Source organism: Hyposmocoma kahamanoa, unplaced genomic scaffold, assembly GCF_003589595.1.
Source record: "Hyposmocoma kahamanoa isolate Upper Pololo Valley unplaced genomic scaffold, ASM358959v1 202, whole genome shotgun sequence".
Classification (NCBI taxonomy): Eukaryota; Metazoa; Arthropoda; class Insecta; order Lepidoptera; family Cosmopterigidae; genus Hyposmocoma; species Hyposmocoma kahamanoa.
The window spans coordinates 15,308,533-15,327,901 of NW_020653726.1; the positions used below are offsets into that span (position 1 = coordinate 15,308,533).

The window sequence follows — 19,369 nt, forward strand, 5'->3', positions numbered from 1 at the left end:
ACGAGAGAAGAAAAAAATGTCAGAAAATTAAATAACATTAAATGAGTAAATGAGCTATATGTCTAATTAGACGCCTTAGCCTGTCCCGAAAGACGAAAAATTTTACAATTACCGACGGGAGAAAAAATGGCGTTTTGTAGTAACAGTTTTTACACTAATTAATTTTTAGTTTAAGCTGACGGCTCTATAACGAAGGCTCAATAAATAAATAAAGTAAAAAATAATCCAACGCGTTGTAGAAAAAAGTGTACAACGCAATTGATAGATAAATGTGGTGGAGAGATTAAAGAAAGTGCACTAGATCCAGTCCAATGCGAATCTCGATTCAGACGCTAATGAATTGGTATTAGCTTTGGCTCTAATCATCACGTCGTATAATTTCTTTCTCGTACGTTGCTAGAACTTAGTTGTGAAACGCAATTTAAAAACAATGAATCTCTATCTATGAAGACTTTAAGACAAGATAATATTGTTATTAAACAGATTTTTAATGAGTCAAACTAACTTGTGAGGATATGAATACAATGGAGCTATGGAGCTAATAATTTATTTAACTTTTGGCTATACAAAGGATTCAGTAACCATTGTAAGTATTTGCAGGTGAAACCTGACATCATTTCAATTATCTTGGCTGTTAATGGATTATAATGTGCCAGACAAGTACACCATTTACTTTGTCTCAAATTAGGAAATTCCCAGTACTATGAGTAGCACAGCAACGGAATTTATTCTTGGTACCCAGAACATCCAAACCAAATTAGAAAAAACTTAATTTGGGTTTCTCATAAGTACGGCAAAAAAGCCGTTAATATAAAAAAAAACAGAGAAATTCTTAAGGATTTGGCAACGTCTCTAGCTCTAGTCCTGCCAAATCGAAAGAATTTTCTTTTGTATTTGTTCGACCTTTGTATCAGTAATAACAGAAACATAACAAAAGAATTCTATAAACAGAAAATAGTATTAGCTAGATCCAAATCATATAGCCACCTTAATCCAGCCAACAGTTAGTCAAACAGAAAACATCGCGGCCTAAATGCTAGTTATAATCTGATCTACATGCGATCAATCGCGATGGCGGTTACGTCTCCGGTAGACCGCGTCCGACATCTACTTTACTTTCCCTCTTTTCCTGCGCACTGTCAGGGTTGTTCGCTGTGCGGTAGAATTTATCTATCTAGTTTAACAAGTTGTGGAATGGATAAATTTACAAATTTCGACTGATGATCAATTTACATTGCCGAGGAGACGATACGGTAGCTGCGAAAATTCTCGAGAACGCGCGACATTTTTTTGAGGTTACACATTCGACATAAGTTTCATTATGCTACAGTTACAAGGATTCGCTTCTATGCTAATCCGTAGAAATGTAAATTGAGCTTTTACAATTTAGCAATCAATATTGCGATACAAAAATAATATAGGTAATTGATACAAGGTTGCATAAATTTTCATAATATTTTCATCCAAAAGCAACTCACGTTGAACTTTAGGGTTTTGACTACAGCAGCCAATAACTCTTTAAATATCATAACACAACAAAAGATATCTCACAAGAATAGCATCCCAAAAATGCCAATATATACTTACCTCCAAAGCACATTAAAGAGGAAAACGTTTTCCTATTTCGCGCGCTGTTAACCCTGCAACATCCACATCTGCACAATGCAATAACGTGAGGAATTTTAATTTCCACATCCATTCACGGATTATGAAACGCAACGTATTCATATGTCATCCCAGCTGCAGCGCCACACACGCACGATCACTCTTCTGGAACAGTTTGAAAATTGAATCTAAATATACATCGATATGCATTTTTCAAAAATTTATTTTCTACTTTGGCCAACAACACGAGGTATAATTCTTCCACTGATGACATTTTGCATATGCATGCACATGCGTTAATGTGAGCATTACCTACTGCGTTCCAGTTTTGCAGGACAAGGGTGCTAGTGAAATTACAGTCACATGGGACTTGCCCACTATGTTTCTGAATGACGGCGCAATGGCAACTGCATAGACAGGCGTGTCGCTTACACATCTTGTTCGTCCCATCACTTGGTGCTACAAAAAAAAATTAGGTTGAAACAGGAATCGTATTAAAGCAGTCAGACAGCTTTATGTTCATGTAAATCAAGAGCTAAAAAGACGTTGTGCATGTCGTGTCAACACAAGCGGTCCGAGCGGAAGTATTGATTCAATTCTGAAGTCGATTCAGCGTTAACAAGTTTTATAACTGCCTATTTCGGAACGACACAACCTACGTTTGAAAGTGAGAGTGAACAGGCATTTCCTAAGTGCACCATCCGCGTCCACACGTTTACTTTCCACCATGGATAGGTTAGGTTGAGGATAAGATTTTGTAATTTCTCATCCAATTTACGACTCAATATCCTGATAAAACTGTGCTCTAAAATCTTCTTAAACAAGCAAGTTGTCAATTATAAATACTGGATTTGTACGTGGGTGCGTTTATTAGACCGACTCTACCGTATATGGACAAAACCACTGACGAGCGGGCAAGCTAGACTTGCCTGTAAACTAGCTTCTAAATCGGTCTTAAATCAATATTCTATTGGGAGATTAAATTTAACAGCCGTTTTGGGATTGTAGGTAAGGCTAGGGTACCTACCGTACGGACCTACACAGTGTACAACGGCACTTAGCATTGCGGTGACGTTATAACTTTTAACCAGGGTTTCTTAACCTGTGGTCCATGGACCCCTAAGTGGTCCGTGTCGTGAACGGGGTACATGGTAAGCGTAGGTACCTAACATAATCCATTAATATAAAAAGTGGTATATAATACATATGTTGTTAGTAAATAAAATCCCGTTTGCGTGAGCTTTTTGAATTTTCGCGCACTTTAACGACTGATGGAGCGAGCGAAACGCTCGTCAATGCAGTGCGCTAGCCTTTCTTCATCTTTTCGGAAAGGGTTCGTGGGCTCTTTCAAATTTTAAGAGGGGTTCACGACTAGAAAAAGATAAACCCTACTTCAAACATTATGTGCACATTGTAAGGTGCACTTTAGAAATATGTACACAAATCTGTGGCCTTAACAGATAGATTCACAGATTGCAAATAAAAGTATTATTTTCGGATGTACGTCCCGTATATTTGTTTTTTTAAACAAACCAAACTTTGGGGCCTTTTACGGACCCAATAGTCACAGCTGACTGAGATGGTAAAGTCATCAACCAGTAATGTCTAATATTAATGTAAACCTATTATGAACTTACAAAAGTTATATGTATTTTTAATTTACCAAAGGGCATTCCAATTTATACGTAATTCATAATTTGATATGATTCATTTGATGATGATGATTATTATAAATGTGATTTTTAATAAATTTAATATATTTTAATTAAAAGGAAATTAGAAATAAAGTAAAACATATTAATAAGTAGTAGTAGTCTTATGTCTACATGGGATTTGCCTTCAGAGGAAATACTGGATCCCAAGCTGGTGGTATGAAGAAACCATATTCTCTGTTGAAATTAGGATTTTTTTTAATTTCAATTACCTCTTTTTGCTAATTAAACATGGCCGCTACAAGACAACACCATTTAACCACCAAGCGTTACAAAAAAGTACCTACTTAGTTTTTATACGTAATCTCACTTGACAATATTATTGATCAGGTCTACACAAGTACGATAAAAATAATAATACGTACGTCAGTATTCAACAATCTGGTTTACTAGAACATATTTCACAGCAACAAAACATTCACCTCATTTACAATTAATATGGTCAATACTGAAGGTGGACCAGTTTTCTTAGCCGATATGCCTAATTGGTTAATCATATGGAGCCTATGTTTCCTCTGTTCAAAGTTCTCATGTTTATCTTGACACCTTGTAAAGGCTTGTTTGTATTTTTAACCGACTCAAAAAAGGTTTTCAATTCGTCTGTATTTTTATTTTGTATGTATGTTACGCGATAACTCCGGTATTTGTGAACCGATTTTCATGATTCTTTTTTTTTGTTGGAAAGGGGTACTTCCATAGTGGTCCCATTTCATTTTGAAGAAAAGCATCCACCTCGAAGGGTGGCTGTTCACGCATGAAGATTCATTTTTATAAATAGCGCCTAACTTTAATTTAGGAGCAATTACTTTAATGGTTGATTTTGCTATTTCTCTAATTCAAGGCGTTTTTCTCTCAATATACTTTGAGTAGTGAGGACCGATTTTTATTATCTCCAGTGTCAAGTTCTGTATAGTAGCGAGCTAGGGGATATTTCAATAAAACTTAGCAAATAGACGTAACTCCACTTACTTTTGAGGTCGGTTTTTTAGTACTCTGTACTGAGATTATTTTGTAGAAAGAGTGTTTAATACTATGGGCTTCATTTATTTCTTTTTCCTTATTTTTTCTGCATATACACATCACCACTGCGTAAGGCAGATACCTAGGTATCTAGTAACAATCGTTTCCGCCTGCTCGACTCGCACCAGACTGTTCATACATTATTCTTTTTTTTATGATATCAAGTGACGGGACGAAGAAGTCGTGCACCTGGTAGTAAACGACACGCGTATCCATAACAATTGCAGTGCCACGTAGAGCTTTAAATCGTAAACATCTGAGGGGTAATGCGCCCGTCACTCTGAGACATAATTTATAGCAGCAGTACAAGCTCCTTGTGAAAGAGTTCGTCCTGGGAACTGCCTGGGGTCTGCAATTTCGCCAGCACCCTTACCCTTTAAAAACAGAACGCAGCAATGCCCACATTACTGCTTGACGGCAGAAATAGGTAAGGTGGCAGTACTTCCCTTGGACGAACTCTATCACGAGATGTTCTGCTGCTACTAAATTCTTGGTACCTACTTTTAACTTTACTTTTTTTTAAAGTTTTATATTGAAGAAGTGGCAACCATTTTTCTGCCAAATTTCTAATAAATAAATAAATAAATGGTGTTCAACTTAAAGCTAATATACGTCTCCACAGAGTCCTATGTATATTAAAACAATATTAAAATTACTCGCCTATATACATATAATATGTGTTTGTATCAATCAGTTATCTAATAGTAGTTATAGTGGCGCAATATCAATCACTATATAACCTACATACGACCATAACCCGACTAACGACAATAACACGTTGTAGATCGTGTCGCATTCCTATCCATTCGAGCGCAAGAAGGTCGTTTTACTTGCATTGTGCTGTGAATGTTTTTCTATGAGTTTTTGCAAATGCTATTTTTACACTTAAGCGCTGTACGCCTAAACATAACAGTTGCAGTGCCACTATAAAGAGCTTTAAATCACAAAGACCTGAGCGGTACTGCCGTTGCGCCCGTCACCCTGATATATAAGTTGACAAGTGCCATGTGCCTGTAATTTCACCAGCACCCTTACCCTTCAAAAACGAAACTCGGCGGCAGAAATAGGTAATACTTAGGTATTATATCTCGAGGCAAAAATGCATAGACAAAGTTCCCACATTTACAAATGGTTTTAGAAATTATTCTAATATTTTAATGATAAATTGGAATCTATAAATTTGCTCAGAAGTTTATCAATTGTATGTTGATGTAACTTGTGCAATGCAAATAGAAGTACAGACTAAAACATTTTTTGTTATCTATCTTTACGTAACAAAATTTATGATAATTAAGCGAGTATAGCAACGATGCACTCTTACATTAAATAAAACTTATAAATATTCAAACAATCGCCTAAGGGCAAATGCCATAATCGCCATTTGTGTTTTCTACGATCACGATTCTTAGATCCGTGCGCGATACCTCACAATGTTTTCACAGCTTTCTCCTCATAATATGTAAATAATAATAGTGCGACTCGGAGCCATAATTCAATAAAACAAGTACATAATGATTGACTATTAAATTTCAGACTGACTTGTATAATTATCTGAGAAAATCGCTAAGAAGTTCTGTTTTTTATTTGAAGCTGAAATATACTTGTATACCTGTTCATATACTTAATTATTAAGTGTTTTATTTAATGTCAGAATGGTTCGATATTTTTTTTTTTTAATTACTCCACTAGTTCGTTATAATTATTAATAAAAAGATCGGACACTTAGAAAAAAATCCTTCGATCCGGGAGGATTCTAGCTAATGCCCTCCAGCAAACCGTGCCAGACGCTATACCAACTAAGGCACGGAACGAAGCAGCGGACATCACGAATTTCTCTATGTGCTTGTTGTCGGATCTTTGTATATGGTTTTTAACGACTTTTTAGGCAGAGTTTGCTGGAGGACGTGTCGATTCGAATCCGGCCGGACCGAAGTAATTTTTTCTAAGTTTTCGATCTCTGTATTAATCCTTAATTATTATTTATTTTACCGAAAGAAATACAAACAGTATTTTATTTATTAAAAACTAAGTGTGTATTGACCTCCAACTAACCTGGTGGAAAGTGACGATGAGGTCGACGATGGTGCATGCGCACACCATCACATCCATCCACCATCACCACCAAATAACGCCTATTCACTCTCGTCTTGAAAAGACCCAAGTTATACCGTTTAGACCGAACATTTCTGTAGGCAGAGAATTCCACTCCATATCCGCCCGCTATATAAATGTGGAAGCGAAATGCTTCGTGCGAATCTTTGGAATATCCTTATATTATTCAAATCCCAGCCTACGCAGCTGCGTCTACTCTTCCGATGATGGAAAGGCGGAATTAAATCGTGGAATTTCTTCACACGCTCCGTGATATATATCCTGTAGAATACCGATAAACAGGCAACTATACAGCATCTTGGCTCGCTTTTAAACAGAATCCAAGGTGACAGTTTGATATTTTGCAGAATGAAATATCTATTTATCTGAAAAGACTTTCATTATAAATATTCAGAGTCACCTCCCATCATGAAACCTGTCATTATGGTAGAGCGTATTTTGAGTAAAATTCCACAATATTGACGTTTAATATTCTCTTTACAGGCTAACCTCCGGCAGCTGGACCTCTCCCTCCTCTCAGAGTTGTGGACCCTCAGCGAGACCATGGCTTCCTGGCGCCGGCAGCTCGAGCGAGGACCCCGCCTCCGTCCCGCACCACCGCCTCCACCCCCGCCACACTACCTTAGAACTTAAAAAAAATATATTCATAAAGCCTGTATTAATAAACTGATCTCAAGATCTATCTTGATATAAGCTCCTGAACTTCAGATCGGTATATTAGTATATATAACAAAATTAAATTAATATCGATTCTATTGTGCACAGTTCTAAAACTTTAACCTTTTGACCGCCACTGACAAAAAAACTACTTTCGTTCCCTGGACGCCAACCTAGTGATGTGACATGTTATGAATTTCCAATATAGGTGGATATTCATAACATGTCACTTCAATTCTCCTAAGTTAAAGAAGAACATAACTGAGCATCATACTAAACTAGAATATACAAATAATAGATGGAATATCTTAGTATTTATTTATTAATTTCAATTGCAAATTGATCGTTGACCCTTTAAGGCGTCTTTGGCGTATCAGCCAAGTTAATGTAAAACCCTTTAAATTGTCCATGGCGGTCATAGGGTTAATAAGAATGCATTTAAAAAAAGCGTCGTCTTAACTTGTTTAGGTTTAGAAAGATTACCAATATGGGAAATAAAAATTATTTCAAGATTAAAAAAGTTTTAGAAACTGTGCGCAACTGGCCATTGTATATACAATAAGAAAATGTCAGGAAGTAGGGGAAGAAACTGTCAATAATTTACTGGATTTGAACTAGATATCGATTGTTACTTAGACTACGAATCGATTCGGCCCGTCGAAATCGAAACTTATGTTTTTTTGGAACGTTTCAAAAGTTTGTTTCTTTATTATATTAGATTTCCTGTATTATCGTAAGGCAAATATAAGTATTTAAAAAGCAATAGAAAATTTATTACATAAATAGATTACTAAATATTGAAATTTCCTTAATTTTTTCGGCAGCTCAAAATTGCCAATTTTATAATTTTTATTATATGTGATTATTGTGAACAAATCAGTTCTAAAAGCACTGTTTATTTGTCGTGAGTTAGTCAACTTTTATCTAATAAAGATCATTTACCTAATAAAGAGTGATGTAATATGGTTTCATATATTTATTTGTAAATGTGTGTAATGCAATATATATTTTCTTTTTCTACTGTCATATAAAAAGTAACTAAAAACATATTTTTATTCTAAGTTATTTCTTCATTAAACCCACTATTCAGTATATTATTACTGTAAAATACTTTATTATAGTCACGTACAATCAAAAATTTGCATTTGCATAAATATAAAACTTATAACGCGTGGTGTGTATATGGTGTGTATTGTATAAATAGGTGTAGCTGAATTTAAGGCATTTCATAAATAAATCGTTAAAATTAACGTGATTTGGTGTTTTCTTTATTTAACCACGGTGTAGATTGACGCTTTTTTTTTGACGGAGGAAATCTTTATGGATATCCCTGAGCCCAGGGAGACTCAGGGGTTAAGTGGGGACTCTCCCTCCACACTGGAAGGCGTGTAGATTGACCCTGACCCTAAAGACAAAATGACAATAAAGAGAACTGGAAAATTCTAAGTCGCAATTGCATATGCACATCTATCAGCAATAGCAACTACATGTTATTGTAAAAGTGATAAGTGATACACTTTTTTCTCATGCTTGCTCATTGAATATGCTCAGGATTCTTACTCAAAAAACCCGTTTTTTATGCTTTTTACAAATATTATACACATTGACAAAAATCTGATTTGTCCGATTAATAAACAATATTTATGAATTAAACAATTTTACTTCCCAAACCCAAGTAACCAAGCCAAAATGAAATATTTATTTATAAAGAAAGTAAACTTTTTTTATAGTATAGTGATGTTTGTATTGTTGGGTAATTTTCTGAAAAATTTTAAATACCGGAAATTTTTGCGGAAAATTTCTCAAAAAATTGGAAAAATATAATTTGTAAGACTGGTACTATGTTCTACGTTCAGAAATATCTTTGAAGTTTTATTTAGCGTGAGTTATAAAATAATCTTGTATAGCAAAATTCACTTTTGAAGAAAACGATTTTCTTTAGGCGTGGACATTTTTCCACCTTGACCTTGACTACTTATTTCCAAAAGCCAAGGGTTCAACTTGATGTACTCTTGACATACGACGACAGCGGAAATGGAAATATGAATACAGTGGATTTGACTTCGCATTTATGGAAAAACAAATATACTTATATTATGTAAAAGATCCTAACTATATTGCAAAAATCGAATAATGTTTCTATATTCGTATCTGTAAAATTATTCAGAAAAATAAATATTTTCCGGATATTTTTCGAATGTTTTTTCTTTAATTTTCCACATTTGGCGTTGACATCGGTCAAAAGTTGATGTTACTGAACGAAAACGATGGACCAACAACAAGTGGTGGTGGTGTGGTTGTTTGAGGTTTTTTCGCTAAAGCATTTTAAATCTCGTTTTCTTTAGATGCCTTTTACAAGTTACATTTTATAATTCACGCTAAATAAAACTTCAAAAGACATTTCTGAAAGTAGAACATAATGTGAGGCTTCCAAAGTATATTTTTCCTATTTTTCGGGATTTTTTAGAAAAATTTACACTACTTGGCATTTTTCGAAAAATTACCCAACAGTATTCCAATCAATAAAGTGTTTGTACAAACACTTTATCGATCCAATGTTTGAAATCGAGCAATAGTACACAGTACTAAGAAAAAAAAACATATTTGACTTTTGTTAACTTGACAGATCCGAACGGTCCGGTCGGCTGAATCTTTGTTTATTTCTCTTTTCAATATAACTTGATTTCTGGTGAACAGCTAATATCTGTTTAGAAACCCATGTCAGAACGCTCTCTGCTGGGTGAACAAAAAGAAGAGCCACCGCCACCACCTTCGAAAATACCAGAAACTGTAAAGGTTAGTGATTTTTAATGTATTTTGAAAATCGAATGATATCATTTTTAATGAAAAGATGTTCTACCAAACATTCAACAATACGAATATTTATAAAACGTTGGCGGAACAGTTCTTTTATTTTGTAAAACGGTTTCATAAATATCATTAATCGAAATTGCATTCACCTTTGTCAATTGCAAAATTGATTGAGAATGCTTGTAAAATTAGTGCTCCTTGGTCACATTTCCAATTGAATTATTGAACTCCTTTTTCGAATTATTACAGAAAATAATATCGATGGAGAAGGAGAACGAAAGCAACGCGACGCGTAAGTCAAGGATCGACCTCAATGCCTTACCGACACGGCAATACTTGGACCAAACTGTGGTCCCGATACTCTTACAAGGGCTATCCGCCTTGGCTAAGGAGAGGCCACCGGACCCAATCAACTACCTCGCAGCATACCTTTTGAAGAACAAGTGTACCTTTGACAATCCTACCTCTGGCTCAAATAATAATGCACCACAGAATCCACAATCATAATAGCTATTAAAGTGACTGGTTTTATAGTTGGAATTATAGTTAGCAGCTGGAATGTAGCAGCTTCATATCTCCCTTTCTCACATTGTCAAGTAAATTTCAAAGAAAGAGGGAATATGATGTATCTGGACACTCTGGTTGTATTGTCGCCTATAGTTTACCCATTAGTCTTAAGTACTTATGACATGTATATTTGGGATGAACAATTGTTTTCTGAGCAATTTTCATAACTTACCTGTGTTCACATAGCAATGTTTATAATGTTATTGCTACAAACAAGTAATTTAAAACTTAAGAATACTACACTACATGATAGCAAGCTTGACACAGACACTATATAGCGTGATACAGCAATTGTGTGCAATTGGGTGATTGAGCTCATTAGTAACATACACAACTGTGCATTCCAACATGTACCAGTTTCATGCAGTCTGTCCTGCGCTACTAGCCTTTACATGTATGCTCCTGAGCAATCATGCGGTAAAGAACTTTAGCTTAAAATATTTCAAACAGGTCGCGCATGATTTCGTGTGCAGGCTTTCCTGCGTGCAATCCTGTATTCTCCTGATCACGCACAAAGTGACTGTGTAAAGCTTGGCCTATTGTTAATTGTACTTGAATGAAACATTTTCTGTTTGAATTCAAATTTAGAAGGCTGAACGAGCTAACATTTAAGTTTTATCACACATTATGAGTTCGAAGTTTGAATTTAGTTTTGAGTATGTTGTTCAATCTGGTATTGTTATTTTTATTTAAAAAATCAGCACTATCATCAGTGTGTGTTAGCTCCTGAAACAAATTTTTACACTGCGCTTTTAAATTCGATGTTTTTTTTGCGCAGTTGCAGTGACACTCGTGACATGCGCGCGCCATTTTTACAGTCAACTTCAACTTTTATATGTATGGCTCCGTCGTTTAGCGAGACGATTTCGCCAACGTCAGGGTTGACAGACATGTAGAGTGGTGGTGAGATAGATTGCCGCTTATTATTTTTACAGTCGAAATTTGTAAACTAAAAATTACTGTCACTGTCAGATCCGTCACAGGCTGTATAGTATTATGCCAAAGCCGTTAAAACTACATAAAAAGTCGCGCCACTGCAGTGCTTCTACAAGCATCTATTTTAAAGTTTTTTCAATTCTTTCAAGTTGTCCTTACGACTTTCAAAGATTATTTCAATTGACACATCTAAGTTACAAGTAGGTACTTAATATATAAAACTCATAATGCTTTGTCTTTTTTTTTTCAATTCTATAGTGGAGTTCAAACAAAATGATGCTTCCAACAAACTTAAACTCCATAAACATAATTAATAATAATTGTAAATGCCACGACATCCAAACCTTTTTTTTTGTTCACCCATTATTAATGTTAATCAAATATTTTCTCATATGTGATGCTTAGCATTTTTGTATAATATTCAACATGGCTCAAGGAGAGTTGGAGAATTAGTTTTTTTATTTTATTATTAAATATAATAAATGCTAAGTCATATAACTTTTTGGTTTTAATTTGATAGATAAGAGGTGGTCTACCTTTTTATCTGTGGATACAACATTAGAAGACGTGTCTGGTAAATAAGGCTAATAAGTACAAATATGCCTCCTACATACAGCCTCCAGAATATATTGCCCTAAGACATCACGGAATATTATAGGTGAGTCATATATTTTTTCTTTTCTATACTTATGGACATATTTAGTTGAATATATCCAGAAATAGACGAAACATCATTTAATTTGTTTGAAAACTATTCTGCCATATCATTACTGTGACAACTGCCCTCCGATTGGCTAGCCCGAGTTCGAAACAATTGACGGGTGTCGTCCATTGTTTCATTTCAAATCGACAAGTTAACTTGAGCTTTGCTATAATGGACGAAAATTGCAAAATTACATATTTAATTACTGAAATGATGAAATATGATTCCCTTTGTTTTGTAATTAGATGTTTTGCTGTTTTTTCCACACCACCGAATAGAACAGTACGCCATTGTTAGAGATATTATCTTTATTACAATAAATACAGAATATTTTTTGGAATATACGGAGACATATACACAGGTCAGTAGTTGGCCTGTCTATATTTCAGTGCAAACGAGAGTTGATATTTATAAGAGCTGTATCGCTAATGTGTTACAAAGAATATATGGCCCTTATTTCGTCTCTATTTCTGGATATATACTCGATGAATTATAATAACGTTTGTTAACCACTGGCCACACACACTAGAATTATTACTGTGGCCAGTGAGGCTACGAAGAAGGGTAAGGAGACGCTTCAATAGAGCAATGAACACATGCGCGGAGGACTGGGAAAACTACAAGACGGCCAAACCCAAGCTAAAAAAGCGCATACGATTCAGGAGCACCGCGTCATGGCGAGGCTACTGCGGGAACATCACGTCTTGTGCACAAGCGAACAGAATAAGGAAAATCCTAGGCAACTCAAATTCAACTGAGCTAGGTTCAATACGCAAAATAGACAACACATACACAACTTCCCCTGCGGACACGGAGAGAACCCTACTGGAAGCACATTTCCCAGGATGTAGGTTCGTCCAAGAAGAAAGGTGCGAAGAAATGAACTACAATACATCGACCCATAATTGGCGATATGCTGAACAAGTAGTAACATACGAAAAGACAAAATGGGCAGTAAACACCTTTGAACCGTAGAAAGCTCCGGGCCAAGATGGAGTATTCCCCGCACTCCTACAATGGGGCGGGGACACACTGGTCCAGCACCTGGTCAACATCTTTCAGGCCTGTCTAGCATTCAGCTATGTGCCCTACAGCTGGCGAGAGGTAAAAGTCATTTATACCGAAACTAGGAAAACACGACTACACTGACGCGAAGTCCTTTAGACCAATCAGCCTCACATCGTTCTTCTTGAAGACATTAGAAAGGTTATGTGACAGAGAACTGAGGGATGGAGCGCTTAAGAACATACCACTACACGGAAACCAACATGCATACAGTCAAGGCAAATCCACTGAATCGGCCCTACATGCCGTTGTGGGCAAGATAGAAGTGGCCCTCAAAGACAAAGCAATCGGCCTAGGCACCTTTATCGACATTGAAGGAGCCTTCGATAAAACCAACTTCTCCAGCATACAATCAGCACTGAGGAGGCACGAAGTGGATGAAGTGCTCATCAGCTGAATTAGCAACATGCTAAAATTAAGAACAATAAAAACAACAGCAAATAAGACCCCATGGGCCATAGTAGCGAAGGGATGCCCTCAAGGAGGGGTACTGTCGCCTCTGCTGTGGAACATGGTTGTAAATGACCTCATCATTAAACTGAACAAAGAACATTTCTATACAGTAGGATATGCTGATGACATAGCTATACTGTTAACAGGAAATTATGCCAGTGTACTCTGCGACATTACACAAGCTGCACTCCGGATTGTGGAAAGATGGTGCAGGGCATATGAACTATCGGTAAACCCAACAAAGATGGAACTAGTAATGTTTACAAACAAAAGACTACTGGGTAACTACCTACTACCCAAACTCTTCAGTACAGAACTACAGATATCAACCGAAGTCAAGTACTTGGGAGTAATACTGGACAACAAGTTGAATTGGAACAAGCATCTGGACAACAAAATTAAAAAAGCCACTATCACCTTCTGGCAGTGCCATAGAATGGTAGGTAAACAATGGGGACTCCCACCCAAAATAACACTATGGCACTACACAGCAGTGATAAGACCCATGATCAGTTACGGCGCGATAGTGTGGTGGCCACGAACCAAGCTGACGACCGCAACCGACAAGCTGGAACAATTCCAAAGACTCGCTTGTACGGCAACGACCGGCTGCATGAGGACAACTCCGACTGCGGCCCTCGAAGCGATGCTGGATTTGCGACCCCTCCCAATGTTCATTAGACAGGAAGCGGCGTCAACAGCAGTGCGTCCAAACAGAGCCGGCCTTTGGAAGCACATGAGGACCCCACATACAGAAATCCTTTATAAGACAGTCAATGAGGAACTGCTACTGGAGGCGGCTGTGGATAGGATCCCAAAACAATACATCTTCGACAAAAAATACAAGATACAATTGTTTGAAGATCCAAATGAAGGACTGAACCCCAGAGAGGTCTGCGTCTTCACCGATGGATCTAAAACAAATTCAGGAACAGGTACTGGGGTATTCTCAGAAGACCTCAATATCAGGATATCAACATCGCTTGGTGACCACAACACAGTATTCCAGGCTGAATGCATGGGCATCAAGTTGGCGGCAGAAGCAATCATAGCGAGAAGAGTAAAGAACCACTCCATTCGAATACTCTCTGACAGTATGTCAGTACTTCAAGCATTGAACAGCTATGACATAAACTCAGGGTTCATTTATGAATGCCATCAAGCACTCATGGAGGTATGTATACAAAACCACTTAACTCTACAGTGGATTAAAGGACACAGCGGCTCACGGGGCAATGACGCAGCAGATGAACTAGCCAGAAAAGGGTCGGAGACGGACGCAGTAGGACCAGAACCCATAGTGTCCCTCCCATACCAATGGTCCAGAACAACTATACACAAAGGTACAAAAACTTCACATAATAATACATGGACTACCCTTACGGTTTGTAGACAGGCGAGGGAAGCACTCCCAACGCTCAATGCCAGTCTATCACGAATATTAATTAAACTCAACAGGCAAGAGCTTCGCACTCTAACTGCCGCCCTAACAGGTCATGGTCCATACAATAAACACCTTTTCAATTTAGGTATCACAGACAGCCCTCTATGCAGAGCGTGCATGGAGGGGGAGGAAATGGCTGCGCACATCCTACTACAGGGCAAAGTACTTTGGCGTGCCAAGGTCGCTCCCCGAAGTCTTCAGCAAACCGAGGAGGCTGCTGAGATTCCTGGAGGAGCTTGGGTGGCACGAGTAGGACCCTGCACCCACCACACGCAAAATAGGCGCCTTGTCGTCGAGTTGCGGATACCAGCCCGTTACACCAAGTACCAAGTTCTGTGGCCAGTGATTCATATGGACATTGTTATCATAATTCAACCTTTTTTAGCGCTCCTCTACAACAATGTCCATGTATTTTTTTTTATTGTACCATTTCACTTGTTACTATGTTGTCATAAATGTATAATAGCTTAGTTTTGGTACAAGATATTGTAATTCACTTGAATAAATAGAAAATACTTTATTTATTAAAACAATGCACCTAAGAATCAAAATTTGTACAAAAAACACTAGTTTACTTTTGAGTCACTTTCTTCAAAGAATTTTTGCCGATGGAGAAGCCAGGAGTCATTATCATCAGCGCCTTCTTCTTCAGCCACCACAGAGGGAAGTTCGAAGACCAAGTTGTCCGTAATGCAACTAGCATCCGTGAGCGATGGTATTGAATCGTGAACAGGGAGGGGAACAGGCTCCGGTGGAAGGAATTCGGCCATGTACGCTGTGACGTTGCGAGCGCGCCATACTGCGATTTTGCCTGGAATTCAGATAAGATAATTATAATATTTTCATTTTCATATTTTCAATAACTAAAAGGCGGCAAAGTGACAAAAACATTTTTTGAGATATAAAAACATAACCCCGTTTTCACAATATTGAATTTGTTTAATATTGCAGTTATGCATCGTGAGGGTAAGTTCCGATAAGTCGAACACATTAACCAATTTTAAATGGTTTTAAAAGAGAATTTTGTGTTATATTTTTTGCTATTTAAAACGGTTATTTAACCATTTGTCAATTAGCCACGTTTTAGTTAGTGGAAGGCAGATTTGCCCTTTTATAAAGAACGTCGCCAAATGTAATTACACCATCTAAAGAAGTCTTTGATAATATTGTAGCCTATAAGGTTTGATTTATTAGGTACTTAATGTAGGTATAGTTATTTATTAGATTTTTGTCAAATAACTCCACTAGTTTTGTTATGGCTATAGTGAATACGAAGACCGAACACACAGAAAAATTTCGTCGACACGTCCATGCTGCACCGAGCCGTCGAAATTCTTCTGTATTTTTGTTATAGATCCTTGTACTGGCTTTCGGCATTCGTCGCCGCTAGTGACATCTAGTGAGAGATTTTTGAATAACCTCACCGCAACCGATACCTGTCACAACTGACGCAGATGTCCCTTTTCGATCAAATGTATTTATTGAGATTTTTTGTTAAATAACTCCACTAGTGTGTTCGATCCTTGTATTCATAACCAGAACAAAACTAGCAGGTAGGTTTCTATTTTTTGTAGAGAAATAAAAATATATTTATCAAGTTCTTAGGTTTTCGCGATTGTTACACATAAAAAATGAAACTATATTTCCGGATTTAAATCGCGTATATTTGTTTTTTCAAACAAACCAACGTTTCGGGCCCTTTACAGGTCCCGTGATGACGGTTGACTGAGGTGGTACAGTCATCAACCAGTTATGTCTAATATTTCGAAACGTTGATTTGTTTGAAAAACAAAATATACGCCATTTAAATCCGGAATAATAGTTTAATTGCCTAAAAAGATATTATTAGCATAGGCTGATATTTTAAATTATATAGATAAAGTCCCAATGCTGAGCACAGGCTCTTCTCACAAAATCAAAGCCAAATACACACATTTGAAAACGTAATTTGTTTTAAGCTATTCTTCGTTCACTGTGCCGACTTCCCTGAGAAAAACGTGGTAGAATCTCTAGGGATTGCTCTTTTCAAATAAACTTAAATGCTACGGAATACACTTTGAATTACATTTGTGCGGAATCTCGACAATGAGAGGGCTTGGGCTAGTTCCCACGAAGACTTCACACACATAATTAAATTGCTTCGCAGAATTTGCAGGTTTCTCCACGATATTTACCTTCACCGAAAACCTCATAATAAATTTCAATTAAATAGCCGTGGTAGCCTACATGGTTTTTATGATAACGGTTTGAATCTCTCAAGCAGAAGCCGTGAGTTCGAATCCAGACAATTTATAGCGGACGCTAAGTTGTTCAATTATGTTTATAAAAAGGGCGGTAAGTTGTTCAATGTTGTTTATAAAGGTCGCAAAGTTGGAACATTAAGGATTACGCATTAGGTATTCTTGGCTCTCTAAGGATTGTTGTATTTAATATATAAGTGTTGTATTTATAAACACTTAATACTAGTCTTACCCAAAGTCTCGTCGAATTCCTCTTCATATTCGCCTTCCATTTTCTCATCTTCTTTTTTAATGTCTTCCTTTTCTTCTTCGCCTTCTCCGAACTCTTCGGCAGCAGAATCTTTTATCAGCAAATAGAATCCATGTTGCATACAATTTGTTTCAAAAACAAAACAACCAGTCCCTTTTGGCATTCCCTTTGTCCAAGAGCCATGGAATCGGTAACGTGGATATATAATCTGTCCAGGGCCTATAATTACTCCATCTTTCCATGTACCCATGAATTTTACATTAAATTCTGAAAAGAAATAAGTCCCCAAGCCGTGGCGTTTGCCTTTAAACCATGCTCCTTCGTAAATGTCTCCATTGGGGTAGTAGTAAGCCCCAAATCCTTGTTTCAAATCATGTTTCCAGTCACCTTCGTATCTTGAGCCGTCTGGGTATATCATTTTGCCTACTCCGTACTTCATGTGCTTTCGCCATTCTCCTGAAATTACATTTAGTTTGGTTTTTAATTAATAGCTTACTCTACTTTTAATGGTTAACAGAAAAACCACTTTTAAATATATTGAACACATAGTATTGTAGACTAGGCTCTATGATTTGTATTAGAACTGGCTGAATAAATATAGGTTTGTGTCTCGAATTATATAAAAATAAAGTGCATTGTAAAAAAAGAACATCGTTGTTGTTCTAGAAGAAGCTTCGATCTGAATACACGTAATAAAGTTTTATTTCTGAAAATTATCGCTTATCATTGAAATGTGCCTCCCGCTACGCTTACCCACGGCTACGACCCTTACAAATGGTGGCTAACCTATAGTAAATGCTGATCACCTATGTGAATTTTCCTATCATAGGCAGGGCACTAGCTAGGGAAGTTCACCCCTTCAGTTGTGAGGAGAAGGGATGTAGACTAGGCTCTATGATTTGTATTAGAACTGGCTGTATAAATATAGACTTGTGTTTAGAATTATATAAAAATAAAGTGCATTGTAAAAAATAAGAACATCATTGTTGTTCTAGAAGAAGCTTCAATCTGAATACACGTAGTAAAGTATTATTCATGAATATTTTCCTCGTTTATCATTGAAATGTGCCTCTCGCTGCGCTAACCCACGACTACGACCGTTATAATATAAAAATGGAAGTAAATTAACCCTGGGTTCGCGGAGTAGCAAATTCATTTACTTCCATTTTTATTAACATGGACTTCTGCAAAGTAACGACTGAATCTATTAATTACATATTCTAAGTAATACGATGAACAAATATACTACCAAACTCTATCTATTTACCTTGTGGTTATTGAATAAGTACCTTACATACGTACCTTCATATCGAGCACCATTCTTCATGAAAACATACATGCCCTTTCCATTCCTCATCCCTCTGCAGTAGCAACCTTCATAAAAATCGCCATTTGGGAGTACTGCCCATCCTTCACCATGGCGGTCACCTTCTGGGTTGCGAGCGCCTACGTAAATCTAAAAGCAAATATTACAATTGCATGCAACCAATAATATGAAAATATCAGGCACTTTTTGACTACCTGTTCGTGTCGTGACTACCTATTTAAAATATAAAAATTAAAAACTGTAGTCCTATCAAATGCAACATACACCCAAAGTATCTTCATCCTCTCCTTTCGCCCCCTCTCCAGGATCTCCCATTTTAATATTTAATTAATGATTATTCTCCGCTGTTAAGAGAGTGAAACAATATTATTTATTTTTTGTTTGTGATTTAAAAATGACATAATATGACAGCCGACAAGACACGCCATAAAATATGGATGCAACACTGGCAGGAGACTCTGTTAACA

At 36.8% G+C, this 19,369-nt stretch overlaps 3 protein-coding genes across 3 annotated transcripts in view; 2 read left to right on the top strand and 1 right to left on the bottom strand.

Moving 5' to 3' along the window:
• Window positions 1-8,024, top strand: part of LOC113226940 (anaphase-promoting complex subunit 11-like) — a 66,238-nt gene extending 58,214 nt beyond the window's left edge. Inside the window, exon 3 of the mRNA XM_026459751.1 lies at window positions 6,933-8,024. Within this exon, the coding sequence (XP_026315536.1) occupies window positions 6,933-7,082 (150 nt within the window). The 3' untranslated portion in view covers window positions 7,083-8,024. The remainder of the gene's footprint in view (window positions 1-6,932) is intronic.
• A 1,712-nt stretch (window positions 8,025-9,736) lies between these two features.
• LOC113226907 (protein dpy-30 homolog) lies at window positions 9,737-11,849 on the top strand. Its single transcript, XM_026459712.1, has 2 exons — window positions 9,737-9,902; window positions 10,167-11,849. Exons 1-2 carry the CDS (start codon window positions 9,825-9,827, stop codon window positions 10,422-10,424), a joined length of 336 nt encoding a protein of 111 aa, XP_026315497.1. The 5' UTR covers window positions 9,737-9,824; the 3' UTR covers window positions 10,425-11,849.
• Window positions 11,850-15,577: 3,728 nt separating this feature from the next.
• On the bottom strand, window positions 15,578-19,217 carry LOC113227150 (radial spoke head 1 homolog). Its single transcript, XM_026460027.1, has 4 exons — window positions 19,167-19,217; window positions 18,878-19,031; window positions 17,558-18,031; window positions 15,578-15,896 (listed from the first exon to the last, which is right to left on the bottom strand). Exons 1-4 carry the CDS (start codon window positions 19,215-19,217, stop codon window positions 15,652-15,654), a joined length of 924 nt encoding a protein of 307 aa, XP_026315812.1. The 3' UTR covers window positions 15,578-15,651.
• Between the last annotated feature and the right edge of the window lie 152 nt (window positions 19,218-19,369).

What these genes read in the sequence shown, in the direction of transcription:
- LOC113227150 (XM_026460027.1), bottom strand. Translation starts at nt 19,217, where the DNA reads ATGGGAGATCCTGGAGAGGGGGCGAAAGGAGAGGATGAAGATACTTTG. An exon ending in GAATGGTGCTCGATATGAAG is followed by an intron (nt 18,032 to 18,877) that starts GTACGTATGTAA and finishes ATGTAATTTCAG; the next exon opens with GAGAATGGCGAAAGCACATG. An exon ending in GGAATTCGACGAGACTTTGG is followed by an intron (nt 15,897 to 17,557) that starts GTAAGACTAGTA and finishes TCTGAATTCCAG; the next exon opens with GCAAAATCGCAGTATGGCGC.
- LOC113226907 (XM_026459712.1), top strand. Translation starts at nt 9,825, where the DNA reads ATGTCAGAACGCTCTCTGCTGGGTGAACAAAAAGAAGAGCCACCGCCA. An exon ending in AAATACCAGAAACTGTAAAG is followed by an intron (nt 9,903 to 10,166) that starts GTTAGTGATTTT and finishes GAATTATTACAG; the next exon opens with AAAATAATATCGATGGAGAA.